Source organism: Xyrauchen texanus, chromosome 42 (genome assembly GCF_025860055.1).
Source record: "Xyrauchen texanus isolate HMW12.3.18 chromosome 42, RBS_HiC_50CHRs, whole genome shotgun sequence".
Classification (NCBI taxonomy): Eukaryota; Metazoa; Chordata; class Actinopteri; order Cypriniformes; family Catostomidae; genus Xyrauchen; species Xyrauchen texanus.
The window spans coordinates 26,245,754-26,269,350 of record NC_068317.1 but is presented as its reverse complement, the minus strand read 5'-3'; the positions used below and the strand labels follow the sequence as shown (position 1 = coordinate 26,269,350).

General features: G+C 35.1%; 1 protein-coding gene across 2 annotated transcripts in view; it reads left to right on the top strand.

Moving 5' to 3' along the window:
- LOC127634959 (guanine nucleotide exchange factor VAV3-like) overlaps positions 1-23,597 on the top strand; it is a 102,295-nt gene that overhangs the window by 27,436 nt on the left and 51,262 nt on the right. For both annotated transcript variants that reach the window (XM_052114736.1, XM_052114738.1), the window contains exons 3-4: positions 17,116-17,174; positions 18,236-18,301. In XM_052114736.1, the coding sequence (XP_051970696.1) occupies positions 17,116-17,174; positions 18,236-18,301 (125 nt within the window). The remainder of the gene's footprint in view (positions 1-17,115; positions 17,175-18,235; positions 18,302-23,597) is intronic.

The following is a 23,597-nucleotide window of genomic DNA, read 5'->3' as shown; positions in this document are numbered from 1 at the left end:
TGAAAGAATGGTAAATCTCAGAATGTAATTTGCGTATTGTCACCTCATGTACCTCCAGGTGTACACGTACCCCAGTTTGGGAAACACTGCTCTATGGTCTTCAGTGGCCATAAATGCATACTGCAAACACAAAGTCATAAATCACATTATGAGCAATTGTTCCCAGGAATCATTGTTTAGTTGAGTGTTAGAAGCAGAATAGGCCTGAAGGGTACAGCACTAAGATGTGTGTCAGAGCTCTTTGATTGGGAACTGTAGCATCTGACATCTGCTATTAATAAAGGTGTCTGGTGATGTGAATTTTTCAAGAGAATACACCACACACACCGTACAGAGAAAAAAGAGAGTTTGTGTCAAGTGCTCTCTCTGTCCTCAAGGGCCTTTAGAAAAGAAATGGATTCATAATCTCCACGCTTTCACTGGGAGTGGCGAATGCTAGCAATTGAAGGTTTTTAAATAGTTAACGTTCAAATACGTTTTAGGAAATAAATAAAAATACATTTGAAAAATAAATACATACAATTAAGTAGTTTGCCTATATAGTCATTCAGTGTACAAAATTCATTAATAAAAGTACAAATATTTTATGTAGTCTCTCAATTTGAGGTTAGAATCATGCATTTTAAATACATTTTCAAACTAAAAATGCTACTAAAAATTGTTTTTGCAAATAGCATGTCACTGCATGCCCTTTTTGTCATATCTTTTCAGCTTCCTATATTGCCAAGAGTGTGTTTACACATTATTAGTCATGCACATTAATTATGCACATTTCCAAATATGTGCATATATAGTACTGTATGTACTTCTGTGAGTATGTTGTGTGTGTGTGTGTAGAAGAGTTAAATGTTAAAAGTCCACAAATTAGTGCTGTTGATAAGGCCTGTGACCCTCTGGCTGTGCTGTCTTCCATCTCTGTCTGTTTGTCTATCCATCCATCTGTGCTGCTGTCTGCTCAGGGCTCTAACCCTAGTCACAGTTACTTACCCTCAAGCAAAAATTTGTAAACTGCTGGAAAGCAGTCACACTACGTGGCGTTCCCTGAAGGTTGAGTTGCGAGCTTACGCTTCCTGTGGTAGACTCGTAAGACCCTTTAATAGAGGGGGATGGGGTGTGTGTTTATATAGACAAAGTGTATTTGTATAGACGTACACCACCAACCTTAACAAGCCGACATCCTATTGAAACGAAGAGACTTTTAAGATATCTGAAGTCAGTGTGAGGTTAAGGCCAATGGTTGCTGTGAACTGGGGTTTTGAACTTTGGCTGGGGCTGTAGCCACTGCATACATACAGGTGTTCATATTAGTAGTGGACTGATATGGATTGTTATATTGGTTGGTTATTCCTGAATCTATGGTTACATCCTTGACTAAGACTAGGTTAGAGTCATTGTCATAAACATGATCTATATAATTTTCTCTAGGGCAATGGGTCTCAACTGGTTTTACTTGAGGATAGGGATGTTAATGAATAATTAGAGGAGGGTAGAGTAGCCAAGAACTGTAATCAAGTAAAAGTACAATTACTTAAAAAAATACTCAAGTTTTTACTCAAGATTTTTAGAATAATATCTCAGCTCTGTTGGTCCTCACAATGCAATGGTGGCTTTGAACTTTGAAGCTTTGAACTTTGACGCTCCACCCGGGCATAAATACAGCATAAAAGTAATCTATACAACTCCAGTGGTTAAATCCATGTCTTTTGAAGCAATATGATAGGTGTGACTGAGAAACAGATCAATATTTAAGTCCTTGTTTATTATAAATTCTCCTCCCTGTCCAGTAGGCGGTGATATCCATGAAGAACGCAAATAGGCAAAAACAAAAAAAGAATGTAAAATTGAAGATTGATAGTAAAATAAGAACTTGAATATTTATCTGTTACTCACCCACAACAATCATATTACTTCTGAAGACATGAATGTAACCACTGGACTTGCATGCATTATTTTTATGCTGCCTTTATGTGCTTTTTTGTTGGCCAGACAATGCAAGTTACTGGATGCCAACATTTTGATGCTCCAAAAAGCACATAAAGGCAACATAAAAGTAATACACAACTCCAGTGACAGTGATTAATCCATGACTTCAGAAGTTATATGATAGGTGTGGGTGAGAAACAAATCAATATTTAAGTCATTTTTTGCTACAAATTCTTCTCCCTGCCCAATAGTTAGCAATATGCATGATTCACCAAATGTGAATGTGAATCACCAAAAACAAAAGATGAAGAAAGTTCAAGTGAAAGTTGACTGAGCAGGGAGGATAATTTAGAGTCGAAATTGACTCAAATATTCTCACCCAACCTATCATATCTCTTCTGAAGACATGGATTTAATCACTGGAGTCACATGGATTAGGCTACTTTTATGCTGACTTTTGGAGCTTCAAAATTTTGGCACCCATTCACTTGCATTGTATGGACCAAAAGAGCTGAGATATTCAATCTTAGTGTTGTGCTGAAGAAAGAAAGTCATACACATACGGGATGGCATTAGGGTGACTAAATTATTGAATTATTTCTTTAAAGCCCTGTGACCCTGCTTTTTTTTTCTTTTTTTTTTTTTTTGCATTCCTTGTATTGTTTTTAACATGTTTTTTGCGCAACAATAACTCTCTCAGTCGGCATTAAGGAAAATTTAGACCCTACACATAAACTGATTTTAATGTAATTGTTTCATACATTATGGTATTGGAAATTTTTCATCTTTTCATTTCTATAATAATTTTATGTATAAAATACCTTTATTTTTTATTCTTTCTGGCAAACAGCCATAAAAAGGAATGTAAATTTCGGTATGTGTGCTACATTTTTAAATTGCAGCATAGAGTTTTTATATAAAGGGGCATAGCTTTCACAACTCAGTACTCAATGCTCACTACTCATGAGTACTTTTAAATGAGCTACTCTTTTACTCTTACTTGAGTAGTTTTTAGGACAGGTACTTTTACTCTACTCAAACTACATATTTACTTAAAAGTAACAGTACTTTTACTTGAGTATTATTTTCAGTACTCTTTCCACCCCTGCTTGCGATGCAATAGACCGGGGTACAAGTTCCGATCAGCATGCAAGTAAGCACGGGAACTGAAAGTGTCATAGAAGTGCCATGAAATGACGTAGTTGCTCCAGCAATTGCATCTTATTTTTTCACTTTGCTTTTGATGACTCTATTGGTTTGGTTTAGGTTTAATGTTTAGGGGAGGGAGGTCAGTTTTGGTGATTTAATACTCAATCGAGCATTAACCTTAAAAACTAAGCTCTTTGAGAGAAAATTAAACTTTTAGTGGCATTCAGTGGACATTTCATCTTGGAACTTGTGCGATACGTGTAATGATCTGCAAAATATCTTTATGCAATTATGTTGCCACAGTTTCCTAAAACATCCTGGAAAATCAGAACATTTGCATCAAAAGCTGCCTTCGATCCTCCCAAATGCTTTTCACAGAGATGAAATCCAGGTGCGTGTATGTTGGTGTGTTGTGTTTATTACTGTGGTCAGCTCAGTCACAGAAGGGGCTTTTTCAGAGCAAATCTAACGCTCTCATAACCGCTGAGGGTCCTGCAAACATCAAACACTTCATGCAAACTGACATGCCACCTTAGTGTCCTATTTACACATCACATTCATGCTGCATATTTGTTTCAATGTGGGTTGCAACAACTGATATTTTCGGTAGGAAGTGGGTGCTTAGCAGGGAAACAAAAGCTGAATCTCGCTTGAAGCCGTTCCGAGCCATTTGATCCATTTAATCAAGGCATTGTGTGGTTTTATACTGGAGGTGTCATTTCTAAAGCCAATTAGAAATATTTTTGCTTCACGATTTGAGCTTTTTTTCAGCTCACCCCCGAGGACGTCCATTTGGATCCTGTCAGCTCCAGTGAAGCTCAAAGACATGTGGTTTATAAAAGATGTTCTATTAAGGCCTTTTAAAATCCTGCAGTAAAACTTTCATAAGGGTCTTAAGTACTCCACTGAAAAATGCAGTGATATTTTTTAATGGCTCTTTTGAGTCAAACTCTGCATTAGTGGACTGAAAAGACATGTATGTAAATATACAAGGAATAACAGCACAGGTCAGAGCAAAATGTTAGCATCATTTCTTAATAAAAACATAACATAATCCTAACTTTCGGATACTCAGTTTTGTGTGTAATGGGTTTTTAGTGAATGTCTTGCTTTGATGTGTGTTTGTGTTTGTGTGTGTTAATATGTATTTAACTGTACATTATCTATATGGCAACCATGGAGTAATTTTACACACCTTTTACTAACATTTTATTTTGCGGTTACTTTATAGATTGTTATTTTTGACATTCAGATATGTTAGTGTTATAAGCAAACTCTTTTGAGGAACATATTGGTCAGCCTATCTGTAAGTTTTGGGGTCTTATGACATGAAAGTTGAATATGACACTATAAATGCGATACATCTTTGTATTTTATTAAAAGAGTTCTTTTAATAGAAATTCTGGCCTGATCTTCAACACAATCATTCATGCTTTCGTTTGTATTTCAAGTTTTCAACTTGTCTGTAATAATTTATAATAACTTTTGTTAACATTATGTTATGAAGATCAGTAGTTCATGATTATATGAATCAAAGTTCATTACATTCCTATTTGAATGTACATCAACTAATGATTTGTTAAACATTATGCAATTGTAACCAGTCCTGCTCGACCCGCTCTGAAAGGGATTCGAACCGGTGTTTCCGGCGTGGGAGGTGGGCGCGCTAATGAGGCTAACTGGCGTCAGTTGCTAGTGTGCCTTTTGAGGCCAGGGGAGTGAGGTTTACACACACTGCACAGCTATCACATACCAGCTGGCTTCAGTTACACTCCCCTAAAAATCACTCCCATCCGGGTCACGGCACCACTGTAACCGGTCATGCATGACCTGCTGCAAACGGGATTCGAACCGGTGTCTCTGGCATGGAAGGCGGTCACACTAACGAGGAGGATAAAGGCTACAGCCCTTAGCGTCAGTCCACTTGAGGCCAGGGGTGTGAGGTATACACACACTGCACAGCTATCACATACAAGCTGGCTCTTGTTACACAATGTAACAATGTTTGTTAATATCATTACTTATTAGACTGTACTGATTGTTTTTTTTCCATTAAATTGTTACTCACAGAATAGCGATTATCTTCAACCATGCAAATACTGTACATAAGAGGCATACGGTTGTTATCAATCAAGGACTACGTACCAGTAATAATGTTTCATCAGGCCAGTAGTTTGTCAAGTAGGACAAACTACTGGCCTGCTCTAATACAGTGAGATTGATAAACCCATGTTTACACAGCCTGAGGACTCATCATTACAGATCAGGTCTAACTCTAGCCGTTAGTGATGTAAGTGAGTGATGTAATCAGAAACAAGCACATGATGACAAACAGAACAGATTATACATACAGCATTGTACTGATTCCATCTTTTCATCATGTGACAGCCGCTTAAAAGTCCACTTGCTCTGCATATTTTAATTAACATTCCTATTTTTGTTGAAGAATGCTGTTGTGGCAGGGCACAGAAGGACTAATCCTATGGGTTGTGTGGGCAGCGTGTGTGTGTGGGAGAGGCTTGCTGCTTCCTCTGGTTGAGGAATTAGAGATGAGTTTTGGTTAGGGTTGAGAAAATGCTGTGCATCCAAGTTTTCATCATGTTCGTATTGCTGTGATGAGAATGTCGACACACTTTAAAGACAAGTGGAGTTCTTATTACAATGACACACTTCCAAAAGGGTTTAGGCCAGGGTCGCAATAAATTGATCTTTACAATGTGTGTGCATTGGACACTGGCCTAAATGCGTAAAAATTATGTCACTCCATTATAGTAAATGACAATGTCTGCAATGGATTCCTCAACTGAAGTGTGGTGCGATGTATCTTCAATTGATGGCAATTCTTTTCTATTTTTGGAGGGCTACAGATATACTCCACCCACTTTTAATTTTGCCATTTGTCTGAAATAAAATAATTTTACTTGCATACATCATATGTGTGAATTGAGTACTATGAACTTATTTATTAGAATTTTGTTTGTTTTATATTTATAAAACCTTTGAAAAAATTTATATTCCTTTACTTCTACACGATTACATATACTTTTATCAATAATTATATTTTTCATATTTAAATTTTTTAAATCATTATATACAGTGCAATAATATAAAAGTCTAAATGTATTATAATACACAAAATATTATATTATATATATATATATATATATATATATATATATATATATATATATATATATATATATATATTTTTTTTATAAAAGTCTACTTTTTTAATCAAGTGGATTTCCGTTGCATTTACTGTAACTGTTGCTGAAGTGTAGCCTCAAGCTTACGTCTCATTGTTCTCTGGTTATGAACATGCTGAGACATTCAGCTTCAAAACTTTTAGTATAGACAACCTGAATCCAGCATTGCAATGCATTTCCGATCGCTTCTAGTGTAGACAAAATGACACTTTTTAAAACTGTAAAGTGTTCTGTCTCTTACAATTTACAGTTTAAGTCAGGTTTGCATTACCATAAGTAAAAATTACAGGATACACCTCTCCAAGCTGTAGTGTTGTCATTAAGTAGGTCATGATAACAGCTGTTTCCTCTTGAGTCTGATCCACCTGGCTTTGATCAGAGTTGGGGTGAGAATTAGGGTTTCCAGCAAAACCTTACTTAGGCCTTGTTATGGATGTATTGCTACATGTGCATGCAAACTCACTCTCTTAGTTTTTGTGGTGTTTTTTCTTCTCCTATGAAATTGGCATAGAGTTTACGATGTATGTACAGGCCAAATATTGTGAGATTGCAAACACAGTTGTTAAGGCTGGAAAATGATTTTCATCCTCCTGTGTTTTTACATTTTTTTGCATTTCTTGCATTGAAATTAACCAGAGGTGGGTAGAATAGCCAAAAACTGTACTAAGAAAAAGTACAATTAATTAAAACAAATAATTACTCGAGTAGATGTAAAAGTACTAACATAAATAATTACTTGAGTAAGAATAAGAAATTATTTAATTAAAAGTGTACTCAAGTAGTGAGTAACTCATTACTTTCACAAATGACATAATAGACATTAACCCCCCTATGTTCTATTACATACTACACATTTAACATGTATAACAGAATAATAATAATTATTATTATTAATGTAAATTATGTCATCATTCACCATAATGTTGTTCCAAACCCATATGACATACAACACAAAGTAGATATTACACAGAATGTTTGCCTGAGTCATTATTTACTTTCAGTGAATGTTTTTTTTTCTCCATATTCTGAAAGTGGTGACCGATACTGTCAGTCCCTATCTTTGTGTCTAACATATATTGTGTTTCACATAATACAAAGCATCACACTGGTTTGGAACAACACAAGGGTAGGGAAATAACAACAGAATATTAAATTATGGCTGAGCTATCAATTTAAAGGGATAGTTTACCACAAAATTGAAAATTCTCTCATCATTTACTCACCCTCATGCCATCCCAGATGTGTATGACTTCCTTTCATATTCAGAACACAAATTAAGATTTTTATAAGAATATTTTAGCTATGTAGGCCAGAGTTTAATGCTACAAAAAGCACATAATACCAGCATAAAGTCATCCATAAGACTCAATCAATATTAGTCATTTTTTGTTAGACATTCTTCTCCCTGCTCAGCAGGGGGTGATATGCAGAGAAGAAAGTGTATCACCAAAAACACAAGAAGAAGAATGTGAAAGTGATCTGTTTCTCATCCACACATTCTCATATTGTATCACTTCTGAAGATACTGATTTAAACACTGGAGTCTAATGGATTACTTTTATGCTGACTTATGTGAATTTGTTTGGCTTTAAAATGTTGCCACCCATCCACTTTCATTGTATGAAACTACAGAGCTGACAAAGTCTTATAAAACTCTTCATTTAAGTTCAGCAGATGAAAGAAAGGCATACACATCTTGAGTAAATGATGAGAATTTGTATTTTTGGGTGAACTATCCCTTTAAAGGCTCTTGTCAGACCTGGATGAATTTGTCAATAAGTAATTGTCAGTAATTATTATGATGAAAACCTTAAAATGTCCCACAAGGTCATTATATATAATGCTGAAATATAAACCAAAGCAAGAGCATGCTTTATTAATGACTTCTTTCACTATTTCATAGCTTTTAAAGTCCTGCGTGGATTCTTATTTCAGTATAGTTACAGTTTTCAGTGTCGTAAATATTTAGATCATTAGTTCTGTACAGCAGTACCGCCGCTCTCTAAATGCAGAGTACGCAGCCAGGGAAGGGCACCAACCCCTGTCACGGAACACTCGCTGTGTCTGGAACTGCCCCCTATCCACTATACAGTGCACTATTTAGAGTGTCCGCCATTATGTAGGATTGTCTGAATTCTGAGTGAACCAGTCATTCCTTACTTTTGTTCACTCATTATTACCCACAATGCACTCTAATTTCGAGTTTACGTTTGATGTACACTCGATGACAGTTAATTGCCCACAATCCACAATGTTTTCTTTCATGCTGAATGTATTACATTACTTTTTGACACAACATTACTTGATTAAAATAACATAATAACATATAGAGAGGCAAAACATACAAATACATTTTAAAATGTACTCTTTATTTTATCAAATGTGTTTACTCTTTATATTAACATACAGTATATATTCAAAATGACAAACAGAATGAAGATTTATTGTATTAATATATTAATTAATAAGAATAACAAGTAAGGCCCAAGCATTTTAAAAGTTCATATGTGATGTTTCTGTGACATCACCAGCACTCCGACACTTTGTGTAAACGTCAGCGTCCACATCACTCACTCATTTTGTTCACTCACTGCTGAGAAATATGCACTATCTGCCATTCACTATATAGGAAATAGTGAATGAGTGAACGATTTCAGACACAGCCACTCTCTTCGCCATACAATCGCCTCGCACACCTAACCAGATATGCTGTCTGTTTGCGCTCCAGTTGTCAATCATGCGAACAGCAGAGCAAAGGCATTTATTTACACTTAACTTGGATGTTTACATGTATTTATAGTTAATCCGCCTGAAGTAGCTGCGATAGTTTCCAGTACCCCCGCGAGGGTGCAGGGTAAATGTGTAAACACTGCTCATGACATGCGGGAAGCGGGACAAAGCACACTGATTTAAAAATGTACAATTAAAAACAAATGTCATAAGAGCCCAGTTGCAGAATCATCCTGAAAATTACCATTGTATTCACACAGAAAATCCTGCGTTGATTTAATACTTTTTAATATTTATTATATGTTTTAGTGTAATTTGTATTTATATTGTTTATATATGTGTGTATTTCACTGCTGCAGAACAAACTGCCCTCATGGGGTCAATATAGGTTAAGTAAGTAAATAATGTGCTTGCATGTTCTCGAGCTGATTGACAGGTGATGTCTGTATCTAAAAGGTGATTGGCTCTTTTACCTGTAAGGCGGGACTTTTTTCTACATTCCTTAATAGCTTCTTGGTTAGGTGTTCAAATTTCTCCCATTTATTTTAATAGAAGTCTCTCATAAATAAATAGCCTATGAAATTAAATAGTTAATTTTTTATTAGTTGTTATGAATTGAAGCAAGACTTGGCAGCATTGGCAATCTAAATTGTAGTGCTTACACTCCATTAATGTACTTTATCATACCATTTGATCCCACTGTTTTTAATTAAAAAAAATGAAGTGCTTTTAGGAATTGAAAGTCAGCGTTTGTCAGATTGTCTTTGAGGACTGTGATTACAGAGCAAGAGTATACGTAAGTGAACATAGAGTGCATTAAAGATGCAAAAGACTCATTTGTTGACTGTCAATCATCACGGATACTTATATACTAGCTGTTAGTGCAACAGTATGATTTAAAAATCATCTACAGGCTGAAACATCTGTAAGAGTTATCAGCTTTCATTTTGCATTAGCTGATGAAATGGGACACAAGGAAATGGTAATAAGCAGTGCTTCCATTGCTGTGGTTTTATTTATGAAAGCAATGCTCTATCTGGGCTCTGATTTAATTATGGTTCATCTGTGGAAGCACAGATGAGCAAGATTAATTAATCAGTATAAAAATGGAAAAATGTAACCAGATTAAATATTCATTTCATTGTCATGTTCAATACCACCTTCATGGGACCCATTAAACAGTGTCCGTACCAATTTTAGTCAGGTGTCCTCTGAAGTCTGCAGGACAAATTATATTAAGCTCCAGTGACTCATAATCACTGATCTGGGGTCAGACAAAAAGCTCAGAAAAACCTCAGGAATATGCCTGAATGAAACCAGCAATGAAGAGAGTAGATATAAAAGCAAGCCAGTTTGCTTGCCATAATGTTCTCTCATTCGAGTCTACGTATACAAGACAAAGCTATTTTGCTTTTACACCAATACATAGAAACAGACCGCAAAGGCTGCGATCATGTTGAGGCTCACAATTAAACATTCCATTGACTCATAGTGAGTGTAAAATTACATTACTGTGTTATTATAGAGAATATCAGTGTTTTACAGCAAATCTCACTGGTTCAGACAATACGAAACATTTGATACTAAGGGAAACACCACCACTGTCCACAATCAAGTAGATCTGATCTATTGTAAAGCTAGTTTTAAATATTTATGAATACTGAATTTCTCTGTGGCCCATGCATGGTTTATATAATAGGCAATACAGTTATGAATTGGCTGTCAAATTGAGTTATTGTGTTAAATAAATACAGGCATGTTTCAAGCAAAGGGATGGAGTGTGCTATAAAAACTATGAAAATCGGATGCTTATTTAATCTGTTTTTAGTTAGGATGCATCTGGATTCATTAAGCGTAACATTAGTTCAATGTCTGCTCTGAATAGTATCTGTTTTGATGCTGGGGTAGTTTAGGACACCATTTGGATAGTCTAAAGATAAGGTGTTGTCATAGGATAAATGTTGAGAAAAAAGCACAGGGACTCAGTTGACTTGAATTATAATATATTAGAATAATGTATTAGAAAACAGTTTACATTTACTGTCTGCAAGATCGCATTAAAAGCAAAACTTAGAGATAATTTCTAGAGGATTAAAGGGAAAGTTCACCCCAAAATTAAAATTCTCTTGTCATTTATTCACCCGCCATGCTATCCCAGATGTTCTTTCTTCTGCAGAACACAAACAAAGATTTGTAGAAGAATATCTCTGCTCATCACATCTCAGTTGGTCCATTCAATGCAAGTGAATGGTGACCAGAACTTTGAAGGTCCCAAATGCACATAAAAACAGCATACAAGTAATCCATACAACTCCAGTGGTTAAAAAGAAGCAATAGTGTATGTGTGGGTGAGAAACAGATCATTATTTATGTCATTTTGTACTATAAATACTTTTTCACTTTCACTTGCACATTCTTCTTCTTTTGTTTTTGGCGATTCACATTCTTTGTGCATTTTGCCACATTCAACTAAACATTTATAAAATCAAGTCGGAATAAAGAACATCACTGACAAAGTCAAAATCATGGATTTCTTTACTCAATGCTGGTTGTTGATTCTATGGATGTAGCATGCAGTGCATTCTATAAATGAGGAACCATATCAAACTCTGCAGAGAGTAACAGCTACACACAGCAGTCTCTAAATAAACAGTGCATCCGGAGTGCTCTTTTTCTAGTGTTACGGTGCACAATGACAGAAATTTTGCTCTATGTTTTAAAGTAGAAAAATGGTCAGTGAGAATTGTACATGCTTGCCTGCATAGAACACACACACAGGCACTCATTCTGATAAAATATCTAAAAGTTTACATGAAAAGAAACTTTTAAGCACTTTATTTATTGCAAAGAGTGTTTCGTTAGTATCAAATGTCACACTTTCGTTCTTCGTGTTTGAGTATCTCTCCCCATGGTGTGTTTAGACTTTGAAACTGTGAATTGGAAAGTACTAGAATTAGTAAGGCATCGACATTTTTCGTTCCACTGCATGTGTTGTCCATGTGTGGACACTTCATTTGGTTTATATTTGTGTGAATAGGTTTTAAATAGCCATAAGTTAGAGTTTTACTCCTGATTTGCATGTTAAATGACCGCCGAGTGAATGAGCTGGTTTGTATTTGTGTGTATGATTGTGTACGATCTAGATTGTAATGTGGAATGCTGATGCCACAAATGGACTGTCTGATTAGCTTATCTATATTCAGCCCAGTACTGGAGACAGGGGACAGATCAAGACGGGGAGAGAGACAGAAAGCATCCTGTCACAGCTTGATGATGGGAGATAGTATGAGTGTAGCTTTTGAAATTTGCTCTGGCTAACATGGACTTGTTTTTATCAGATGGTGTTTAAATGCACCTGTAAATTTGGACCATCAGCCTGTGGTTCTCATTCTTCAGCGATCGTGTGATCTGGGTTAATTTGTTTGTTCTTCACTTTGCAGCCCACTTAGTTTACAGTAGCTGATGCCAACAAATCTGGCACATTTGTCATTATGATAAATATGTCTTTCTATAGTTTGTGTTCACACTGCCTGATGTTGTGTAAATTAAGAATTATTCAACCACTATTACCTAAAAAATAAAAAAAATAAAAATAATAATAATAATAATACATTATTATTATTATTAGTAGTAGTAGTAATAGTAGTATAATTATATAATTATTGTTAATATTATTAATACTAAAAATACTACTAAGAAATGAATTGCTTGTTTACTTCTCATAATTATTTAATAATTTTTATAATAATCACCATGCTATTATTATAATTCTTATTATTATTATATTAATACTAATAGAACTACTGATAATACATTTAATAATTCTTAAAATTATAATGTAATAATAATTATTAACAATAACAATCACTATATTATTATTATTATTATTGATACTAATATTAATATACGAATACTACCACAAGAACTACTTTTTAAATTCTTATAATAATAATGTATTATTAATTTTACTACTACTACAAGTATAAGTATTATACTTATGAAGAGTTATCTGAATAAATATAATTTTTATATTTTATCATAAAATATAAATTGTTTTAATACAATTAAAAATCAGATGTTTTGCATTAAATAATATTTAATTTGATTTGATTTAAATAAAAAAAAAGTGTACTTTTGATCTGAAAATGTTTTTGTCTGAAACTTTGTCTAAATTTTCATTTTTTATGTGAATTGAACTATGAATAGGAGAAAGGATGCGGTATCCTTTTAGTATACCGAATAGACTGACGCAGACTTACTGAACACACTTTACAGTCATACTGAAATCTTATTGCTGTCATTTTAGTAAATCTGCATCCAAATTCCAACCTGTTCACTTTCAGCTCTGTACTCTTTAACAAGATAAGTAGAGCACAATTCTTTATAGAGAGAAAGAAAATTCTCACTGTAATAGTAAGTCTCAGGAAACAGACTGTGATTATGGATCCACCCCGATGTACAGAGAGAGATCGCTTCAGCACCACCTGTTAGTCTGTTTCCTCCTTTTCCTCTTCTTTACCCTTTTATACAAGCACCAACAAATACAATTAGATCCTGTAGATAAAGGGGCTTTTCTCTTTGTGTTCTGGAAGTCTGTATTTAATTTGTTCCATTGTGATGGTCTGTCTGTCTGTCTTCAATTTCACCACTTCACTTTTCTAAATGTAGCAACATCAGATGCTCATGACATTTTCAATAGAACGGTGGGTCTCAAATAGTTTTGCTTTAGGACACAGATCCAGACATTAAGTAGCGTCCCAACATACAGCAGCAAAGCTTTGGACAAATTTTACAAAAAAGTTTACAAAAATGTAAAATTAAATATTGAAATGTATTAATATTATCATGAACTACATAGAACAAACAATGCAAAATTGTTATCATGACACTGTCTGAATAGGAATATTGTGGGTTTCCAAATGTCTCCTAAATTTTGATGCTTTCAGAGTCTTAAGCAGCCAATAATTCACACAAAAAAAATATTCCGGGGATGAGGGCACGTCCTACAACCTTTCCCTGTGGCATCTGTCACTTCAACCAAGTGATAGATAGATTTGCACCAAAGTACCATATAGTTTCAATGGACAAACAACCTTTGACATCAACAACAAAAGATACAAAACATTGATTAGACCTATACATTGTTTTTTAATCTTAACTATAAGTATTTGCATTAAGCATTGTTTTACCATAAAATACCTGCGACCCATCAGCTGAGAAACTGACATAGCATACTTCAAAGATTAAATTTTTGTGTCATGCTGAAAGATGCTTAAATGTGTGCAATTTTTTATTATTATTTTTAGATTTTTTTGCAATGACGATACATGGCCTGATGCTTTATTAACTCTTGAAAGTAACAATTGCCTAGTTTGCACCAGCTCCATTTCTGGTCTTCCAGTTCTGTGTTTTTTTATTTTTTTATGACAATACAGTGAAAGTTTACTATCCATATCAACACTGATGTCTGTCTTCGAGATGTCACTTTTTCTGAGTTGAAATGTTCAGCCCCTAAACTTTGCAGGAAACCAGACGACTTATTCATCTCTTAACTGTAACATAATTGCCTTTGTTTGCATGAGTGTGTGTTCAAGCACTGATGTCTACATGCAGTATCTGCAACCACTGTAACACTCTTACTATATCGCTGTACTGTTTCTGCTATAAATCTACAGCGTGCTTGCTTCCAAACTCTGTGGAACGTTGCAGTGACAAGCCGGATACAAATCATGCACTTTCTATTCTAAAAGTGTTACAGTAACATGACGTGTATTTTTGTGCTGGCACGAGGATGGAAATCCCAGTTAAGGTCTTTCAAATGCAACATATGACATTACAAAATTGATATTTAATCAGGGATGGTACATACAACAGAACAGCTAAATTACTTAAAAAAATAAAAATAAAAACACTGGGAATACTTTTGTAAAATCACTCGCGTTATAGTGTAACATTTGTGCACAAACATCTAATAAACACTGTAAGAGTGTATTCCCATTTGTTCTAAACCATAAAATAAATTGCAGATCCAAATGTTTCATGTATTGCAGATGAGCACACGCTCTAAAAACGACATCTTCCACATGAAAACACATGCATTAAATAGACATCTGGGAGACTGTTGAAATAAGACAACATTTAATGGATCATTTAGGATCATTAAGTCTAGTTAGGCCCCCACAATGTAGGTTTCTAGTTTTTTGGTCCCCATAAAGATGGTTAAACACGACACACACAAGGTCATATTGACTGAAACTCTCCATCTCCAGCCGCAAAGATAAATTATGATAAATAATTTTCTTCCATTATGTCAGGCTAGTTGCATATAAAGGTCAGTTGCATTGAATCATATTCTGCCACAATCTCTTTGAATGACAGGATTTGGAAAGATTCTCTCTCTCTCTCTCTCTCTCTCTCTCTGCAAAATGGTCAGAGATGTGTGCAGAGATTGATGGTTGCACACTTGACTCAGTCTGAGCTCTGTATTCATTATGCAATTTAGTTGGAATGCAGGAAGCAGAGTTCAGTCGAGCTGGTGTGATCGCAAAAGATTACAGATGCATCTTCCCCTGGCACAAAGTGTTAAAAAGCTCAAAACATTCATGTGCTCATCATAGATATGGACATTTCCGCAAATACAACTGAAAATTTTGCAATCCAAAAAATTATGCAATTTGTTTTTACTTCTTAATATTATGTAGTGATTTTAACACTGCTATTATTTGTCAAGTCAATGTCAGTTTTATTGTCATTTTTGCAGTTTAACTACTATATAATAGCATTAAGTACATACAATACAACATATTAAATGTGCAACTACATGTTGTTCTTCAAAATTCTCACAAGATTCACATATGCTGCTGCTGAGGTTGAGGGACATGTTGGTTTAAAAGTAGTGGTAGGGGTAAGGTTAACCGTGTAACTACAAATGTAATTAAATGCAGGTACTTAAAAAGTAAGTACAATCCAACAGCATATAGTATGTACATATTAAGTACATTGTATCAAATGCTTAATTACATAGTAGCTAAAGACACCTAATATAAAGTAGGTCCAAATAAGTTTTCGTTAGGATACAATGCAACACTTTTAAATACATCCAAGTTGACAATTGACACACAGTGATCTGTATAGCTTGTTTAAACATTATAAATTATAAACAGTATAAATTATTCAGTATAAATATTGTAAACATATTATAAAATGCACATATTACAGGGAGTTTTTCAAAGCTTCATCAGCTTTTGAACTGCTTTTTGCATTTATGCATGACTATACAGTATTTGTTTAACCATGTGTTTGTTTGTTTGCATGTGAACACCTGTTTTATGCATGTGCATTGCGGTATCTTTACCGTGAAATCTGCACTTAATGCTTTGAACCAAACAAAATGAAGAGCTAGTCATAAACTGAATGAATCAGCACTCGTGTGCATCTCTGTGAAAGATCATATGGGTGAACAGACTTGGCCATGGTGTAAAAAACAAATGATGAATGTTATAACATTGTTTTAGTGTTAGAGGCTGATATTCAATGAAATCCTCAAAAAGCAACTCAACGTGCTGCTTTTGTTGATGCACACTGCCCACTGCTGGTATATACTTGCATAGCACTGCAATGCTGTTTCTTATTTCTAGATTGAATACAATAGTACGATTTTAATCATTAAGGGTTATACTTTAAATTGTCTTTCTTTAATAACATTAACAACATTATTTCATATTATATTCCTTCACAGAACTATAGTTAATGCACATTCAAATAGTTAAAAATTTTATTAAACTTTTAATCTATTTCATTTAAATTTGAATGTGCATGAATAACTGATCTGTGAAGACTTATATAATATTTATATATTGTTAGTTAAAGTATTTTAATGAAAGTTATTATAAAGTGTTACCTCTTGGTTTTCTGCCATTGCAGAGGAATTTTTCTTTAATAGAAAAAAGGAATTTGTTGGTTTGGACTTTATTTTACTTACCAGTAATACGATTTATTGTGCTTATGGATATTAAGAAACTAAGTAGGGTTCATTTAGATGTTTACAAGTAAATGTTTCATTAATTAATTGCATTAAAATATATATTTTGTTCTCCTTTCCTCTCAGGTTATGGACACATTGTCCAAACTCTCACATACACATAATGCACAGCAAACTGGAATAAGGTATGTTTTAAAATAATAATAATAATAATAATTAAAGGTGCAGTATGTAAGATTCAGAAACCCTTGTTATTAACGACACCTGTGGCCATTAAGAGAACTGCAGCCAGCTACCTGTTGCTCGTGCTCATGCACACACTCCATAGGGACGTGAGCGAGCATCGACCAAAACAATGATTTAACATACAAAGAGGCTGAACGTCATTCACCGTCTTCATGCTGACAGATGATGTAATATAATTAAAATTACACAGTTATGATTGTTTTACTACAAACTTTGAGACTGCATATTATATTTGACTCTCCAAAACAAAGTGTGGATATAGGTCTGACTATGCGAGAATGTAGTTTGTATACACTAGCCTATGTTGGCGTTAGCTAGCTTAACCAGCTTTATCAGTAGATGTTAACTAAATTTGGTGGATGAAGACAGTAGCTGTTTATAAAATAGACTGTACATTATAAACAATTCAGTATTGACGTGATTCCAATAAGAAGAACGCCAATTTAGGGTCTGTTTTGATCCCCAAAACCGAACAAATGTCCCTCCAGGAATCAAATGCCCTGTCGATGTTCACTTTAGTTTTCGCTCGACCACGATCGCGTTCCTGCTTAGCCAGATGGGATTCAGTAGATAAATGTTTTATGTTGGTGTCGTGCTGTCGAACCGAACGTTTGCTGGATTCCATCTCTAAGATAACGTTACCTAGTGTTGCAGACTGTCTGTTGATGCTGTTGAATAGCGGAAGAGGAGATACTGTCTGAGGCAAGGCTCTCGGTAGCGACCTGCTCCCTTCTCATGAAAATCAATCTACAGTCTTTAATAGGCAACCTTGGATGTCCAGGAAGGGCTCATTTTTTAAGATGCGTAAAAAAGCCTTTCATACATTGACAAAAACATTTTTACATATTGCACCTTTAAGACAACATTTTAAAATAAAAATTGTATTAAAAGTATTGAATGTTTTTTAAGAGCATGGATGAAAAATGTATTTCTCTCTCTCTCTCTCTCTCTCTCTCTCTCTCTCTCTATCTATCTCTCTCTCTTTTTGTCTCTTTTCTAGGCCGTTTCCAACAGAAGAAAGTGTTGAAGATGAAGACATTTATAACCATCTTGAGGATCTGATAGAGTATGACATATTTTTTTTCACTTCCAATATGTTCTTCTTCACTGTAGAAATGAGATATATTTGTATTTGTTCAGATCGCTTTACTTTATGTTATAAGAGCCAAAAATCAGGTTGATGTTAACATTTTCAGTCAAGGAATAATGTGTGACACACACCTACTGTCCTCAACACACACCTAGGGCCATTCTCTCCGCTCGGCCTGCTGTATACCTGCTGAGGTAACCTGTTTAGAAGCTAGCTGTCAGATGTTGCCTTTGGCCTGGGCACACTCCTTCCATGTTCTGCCTTAAATAGGTTTTCTTGGTCTAGTGGACAGGGGCAAAAACAAATACACCCCTAAAGGTGTGTATAACAGGACCATGGAGAGCCTAGCAGTACTGTTTGATTTTGTCACACCCCACTGGAATGGTCCAAAAATGTTCAATCATGTGATCTATAAAGCACTGCATTCCGACACACAAACTGCACACCACTCACTTCTGCTGTGTCAGTTTATGTGACGTTGTAGCCGAATCACACTGTCAAATAATTATCACAATTGTTACATCACCAACCTTAAAGGGAAATTGGCCTGAATGTAGGAAAACACACCCATAAGAATTACATTTCACGAATTAAATCTCTTTGATTTTTCCAATTGTTTATTTATGACAGCAATAGAATAAAGTGGAGAAACCTCTGCTTACGTCTGCTGCTTCTAACTAAACTCTACAATCAAAGGTCATAGATTTGAAAATAAAGTCTAACATTTCTAATCACATTTGTTCAAGACAAATTTATCTGAGCAATGCCATCCACATACATTTTTATAACTCTATGCACTTATTGATTAATTACAAAATGGGTGCTGTTTAAATGGTGGAGGACATTGCGGTTTCTATAGTGATCGACTCTTGGGCACCGGCTACTGCGAAAGAGGGAGAAATACCCCCGACTTGAATGCTATTTTACTACTGAGAAAGCCGACCTTCAGAAATCTGACAGCATCTTTGCTTGGGTGTGGCAACAGGTGATCGCACACGCTCCGTTTCTCTCTCTCTCTCTCTCTCTCTCTCTCTCGTGTGCATGCGTGAACATTTGCTGAGTGAGTTGAGTGTGAATTGAGCATGACTGTGGAGTCCTTTCCTATTTCAAAGGTCTGTTTACTTAAGTGTTGTTTCTCTCGTAGTCTTTTTTTTTTTTTTTTTAAACTGGCTGCCATGGCGAGTGTGGAGATGGTGAGTTATGAGCAACTCACCCGGCAGCATGGAATAAAAGTGCCGGTTGGAGTCGAGTGCTCAGTTGAAGGATGTGTGTTAGCGGTAGGAGAGGTGGTTGGTCACAGTAGCATTCGTTCGTCGTCGCGAATGAACAGTGCTGTGGTATTATTATTGGACAAAGTGAGGATAGTCCTCAATGATAGTTTGATTAAGGTTTTCCCGCTTGTAAATCCAGCGAGAAAGGTTTTGATTTCTAACATGCCCCCATTTATTTGTGATGAAGCGTTGCAACGTGAATTATGTCGTTATGGACAGTTGGTTTCTGCGATTAAGAAAATTCCTCTAGGATGCAAATCCCTGTTGTTGAAGCATGTTGTGTCTTTCAGAAGACAAGTACATATGATTTTGAGTAGTGATATTGATTAACTAAATATTGCATTTAAAGTTGATAGCTTTGATTATGTAATCTTTGCAACAACTGAGAGCATGAAATGCTTTGGATATGGGAAAGTGGGTCACTTGGTACGCGCTTGTCCTGATAAAAATACTTCAAATGGTACAGAAGATGAAAGTCTGTCTCAAAGTCACAATGAAGGTCAGAGTGTGGAAAAAGAAAGTGAAGTTAGTGAGGTTTTGGATTTGAGTGTGGACAAAGAAGAATCAGGAAGTAGTAGAGTAAAGAGTAGTGAGAAACAAATTTTTAAAAACAAATTATGAGACATTGGATATTGAGTTTGATGAGATGGAGGATGAAATACTTAAAGAGGATGAAGCAGTATTTGTGAGATGGCATCTACATCAAAGAAAAAGGCACAAGATGAGACTGTTACTAAAAGTTCTGAGGAGGTTTTGAATGCAAGTGATTTATCGGGCTCAGAAAACGAGCAAGAATTTCTGAAGTGCAAGTTGATGAAAATGTGAGACAAGACTATAGTGGTTACAGTTTGGAAAGAATGGAAAATGTCCTGCAATGTACAAAAGCAATGAGAAATGTTGAAGTTATAGACTATTTTCCTGATCTTTCCTTGTTTATTGACTCAGCAAAAATGCTGATAAAACAGAAAATGGAAATATGTCTGTCAAATCCTGAGGTTTATCATCTAAAAAAGATTGTACAAAAAGTACATAATCAGGCAATGCATAATGATATGTCACAAGTATAATGGAGTAATATGGACCTGTTTTTTTGTGCTGTTTTCATCCCTCATAATGAGTAATTTGTAAATTTCATCCCTGAATGTAAATCGGGCGAGGGATGCAAGCAAAAGACCACAGGTTTATGAGTTAATGAAATTGAAAATTATAGATGTTATGTTTTTGCAAGAAACTCAAAGCACAAAGGAAAATTAAGTTTAATGGATGAAGGAGTGGGAAGGAAAGATTATTTTGAGTCATAAGTCTGCTCTTAGTGCTGGGGTGGCTGTTTTGTTTTCAAATACTTGTCTACCAATATCTTATGATCTTATAGAAGTAATACAAGGTAGATTAATTAAGATAACAGCAAAGTTTGAAAATGTTACTATGGACGTGTTAAATGTTTATGCTCCTGTAAAGTCATTGGAAAGAATGTTGTTTCTTGAATCTTTATGTGGTTGTCTGAAACAATGTAATATGGAAAGTTTTTTAGTGCTGGGTGGAGATTTTAACTGTACAAGTAATGATTTAGATAGAAATGACTTTATCTCTCGTGTGCATACGTGGGCGTTTGCTGAGTGAGTTGAGTGTGAATTGGAGGATTCCTTTCCTATTTCAAAGGTCTGTTTACTTAAGTGTTGTTTCTCTCACTGTCTTTTTTTTTTTTTTTTTACTGTGTGTGGTCACAAAAGCTCTGAAAATATTGCGGTGAGAACGGGGAGGTTGTGTCAGTCAGTTTTGTTAAACTGGCTGCCATGGCGAGTGTGGAGATGGTGAGTTATGAGCAACTCACTCGGCAGCATGGAATAAAAGTGCCGGTTGGAGTCGAGTGCTCAGTTGAAGGATGTGTGTTAGCGGTAGGAGAGGTGGTTGGTCACGGTAGCATTCGTTCGGCGTCGCGAATGAACGGCGCTGTGGTATTATTATTGGACAAAGTTGAAAAAGTGAATGTAATATTTGAAAATGGGATAGTCCTCAATGATAGTTTGATTAAGGTTTTTCCGCTTGTAAATCCAGCGAGAAAGGTTTTGATTTCTAACATGCCCCCATTTATTTGTGATGAAGCGTTGCAACGTGAATTATCTCGTTATGGACAGTTGGTTTCTGCGATTAAGAAAATCCCTCTAGGATGCAAATCGCTGTTGTTGAAGACAAGTACATATGATTTTGAGTAGTGATATTGATGAACTGAATATTGCTTTTAAATTTAAAGTTGATAGCTTTGATTATGTAATCTTTGCAACAACTGAGAGCATGAAATGCTTTGGATGTGGGAAAGTGGGTCACTTGGTACGCGCTTGTCCTGATAAAAATACTTTATTAATTAAGATAACAGCTAAGTTTGAAAATGTTACTATGGAATTGTTAAATGTTTATTCTCCTGTAAAGTCATTGGAAAGAATGTTGTTTCTTGAATCTTTATGTGGTTGTCTGAAACAATGTAATATGGAAACTATTTTTTAGTACTGGGTGGAGATTTTAACTGTACAAGTAATGATTTAGATAGAAATCACTTTGAACCTCATATGGCATCAATAAGTAAATTACTATATATGATTAAAACTTGTCAACTTTGTAATTTGTGGAGGAGTTTTCATTGTAATGAAAGGCAATATACATGGGCCCATGTGAAAGAAAATTACATTTGTTTAGCAAGATTAGATATATTTTATTGTTTTAAATTTCTGATTTTTTTTAAAAATCTTGATATATTTGTCCTGTTTGTTTCTCTGACCACTCAATGGTAGTAGCATGTGTCTTTATTAATTCTTTTAAAAATAAGAGTACCTAGCACTTTACTTGAAGATGCTCATTTTTGTAAAGGTTTTACCTTTTTTTGGTTAGGGTGGAAATCTAAAAAGTCTTCTTTTACATCAATACAACAGTGGTGGGATATTGGGAAGGTGCAGATACAAAAACTCTGTAATCAGTAAAATTTGAATGTTACTAGAGACATTGTTCAATCCATGAGAAGTATAGAGATGGATATTGTGGAATTTCAGGCTTTAAATGGAGCTACTGCAAATCAAAACCAATTGCAGGCTCTTAAAGGGAAAAATGCAGCATTAGCTGATCTATTAGGTAAAAGGTCTCAGGGGGCATTGGTTGGATCCAGATTTCAGAGTCTTTCTGAAATGGATGCCCCGTCCAAGTTCTTCTTCAGTTTGGAAAGGAAAAATGGCCAAAGTATAAGTATACAGTGTTTATGGACAGAAGATGGAAAATATTTTACTGAGGTTTCTGATATTCGTAAAAGGGTTGTCTGTTTCTATAAGGAGCTGTATGCCTGCAGTTTTATGGATGGCCAGTTAATGGCTGAATTTGTGTCAGATCTTCCAAAAGTGAATGAAGATTAATATGCAAAACTGGTATGTCCATTAACAATAGAGTAAATTTCAATGCTTTGCAGAGTATAACGAATGGTCAAGCACCAGGATTAGATGGGTTGCCTGTTGATTTTTACAAGACATAATGGTATTTGTTGGGAGAAGATTTACTTGCAGTTTTAAGTGATAGTTTGGATAAAGGACAACTACAACTAAGCTGCAGAAGAGCTGTTTTAACTTTGCTCCCCAAGAAAGGTGATCTTAAAGAGATAAAAAACTGTAGACCAGTTTCTTTATTATGCACTGATTATAAGATTTTATCAAAAGCTTTGGCAAACAGACTGAAGGAGGTGATTGGACAGGTTATACATTTAGATCAATCTTATTGTGTACCTAATAGATCAATAGTGGATAATATATCATTAATTCGGGATGTTTTGGTCTCAAAACTGTTTGTGAAAAATTGTGGTCTAATTTCCTTAGATCAAGAGAAGGCGTTTGATCGGGTGGATTATCAGTTTTTATGGCATACTTTTGAAACTTTTGGTTTTCCACCTGCATTCATTGCTTTGATTAAAGTGCTCTATGAGGATATTGAAAGTGTACTGAAAGTTAATGGTGGTTTGAGTAGCCCTT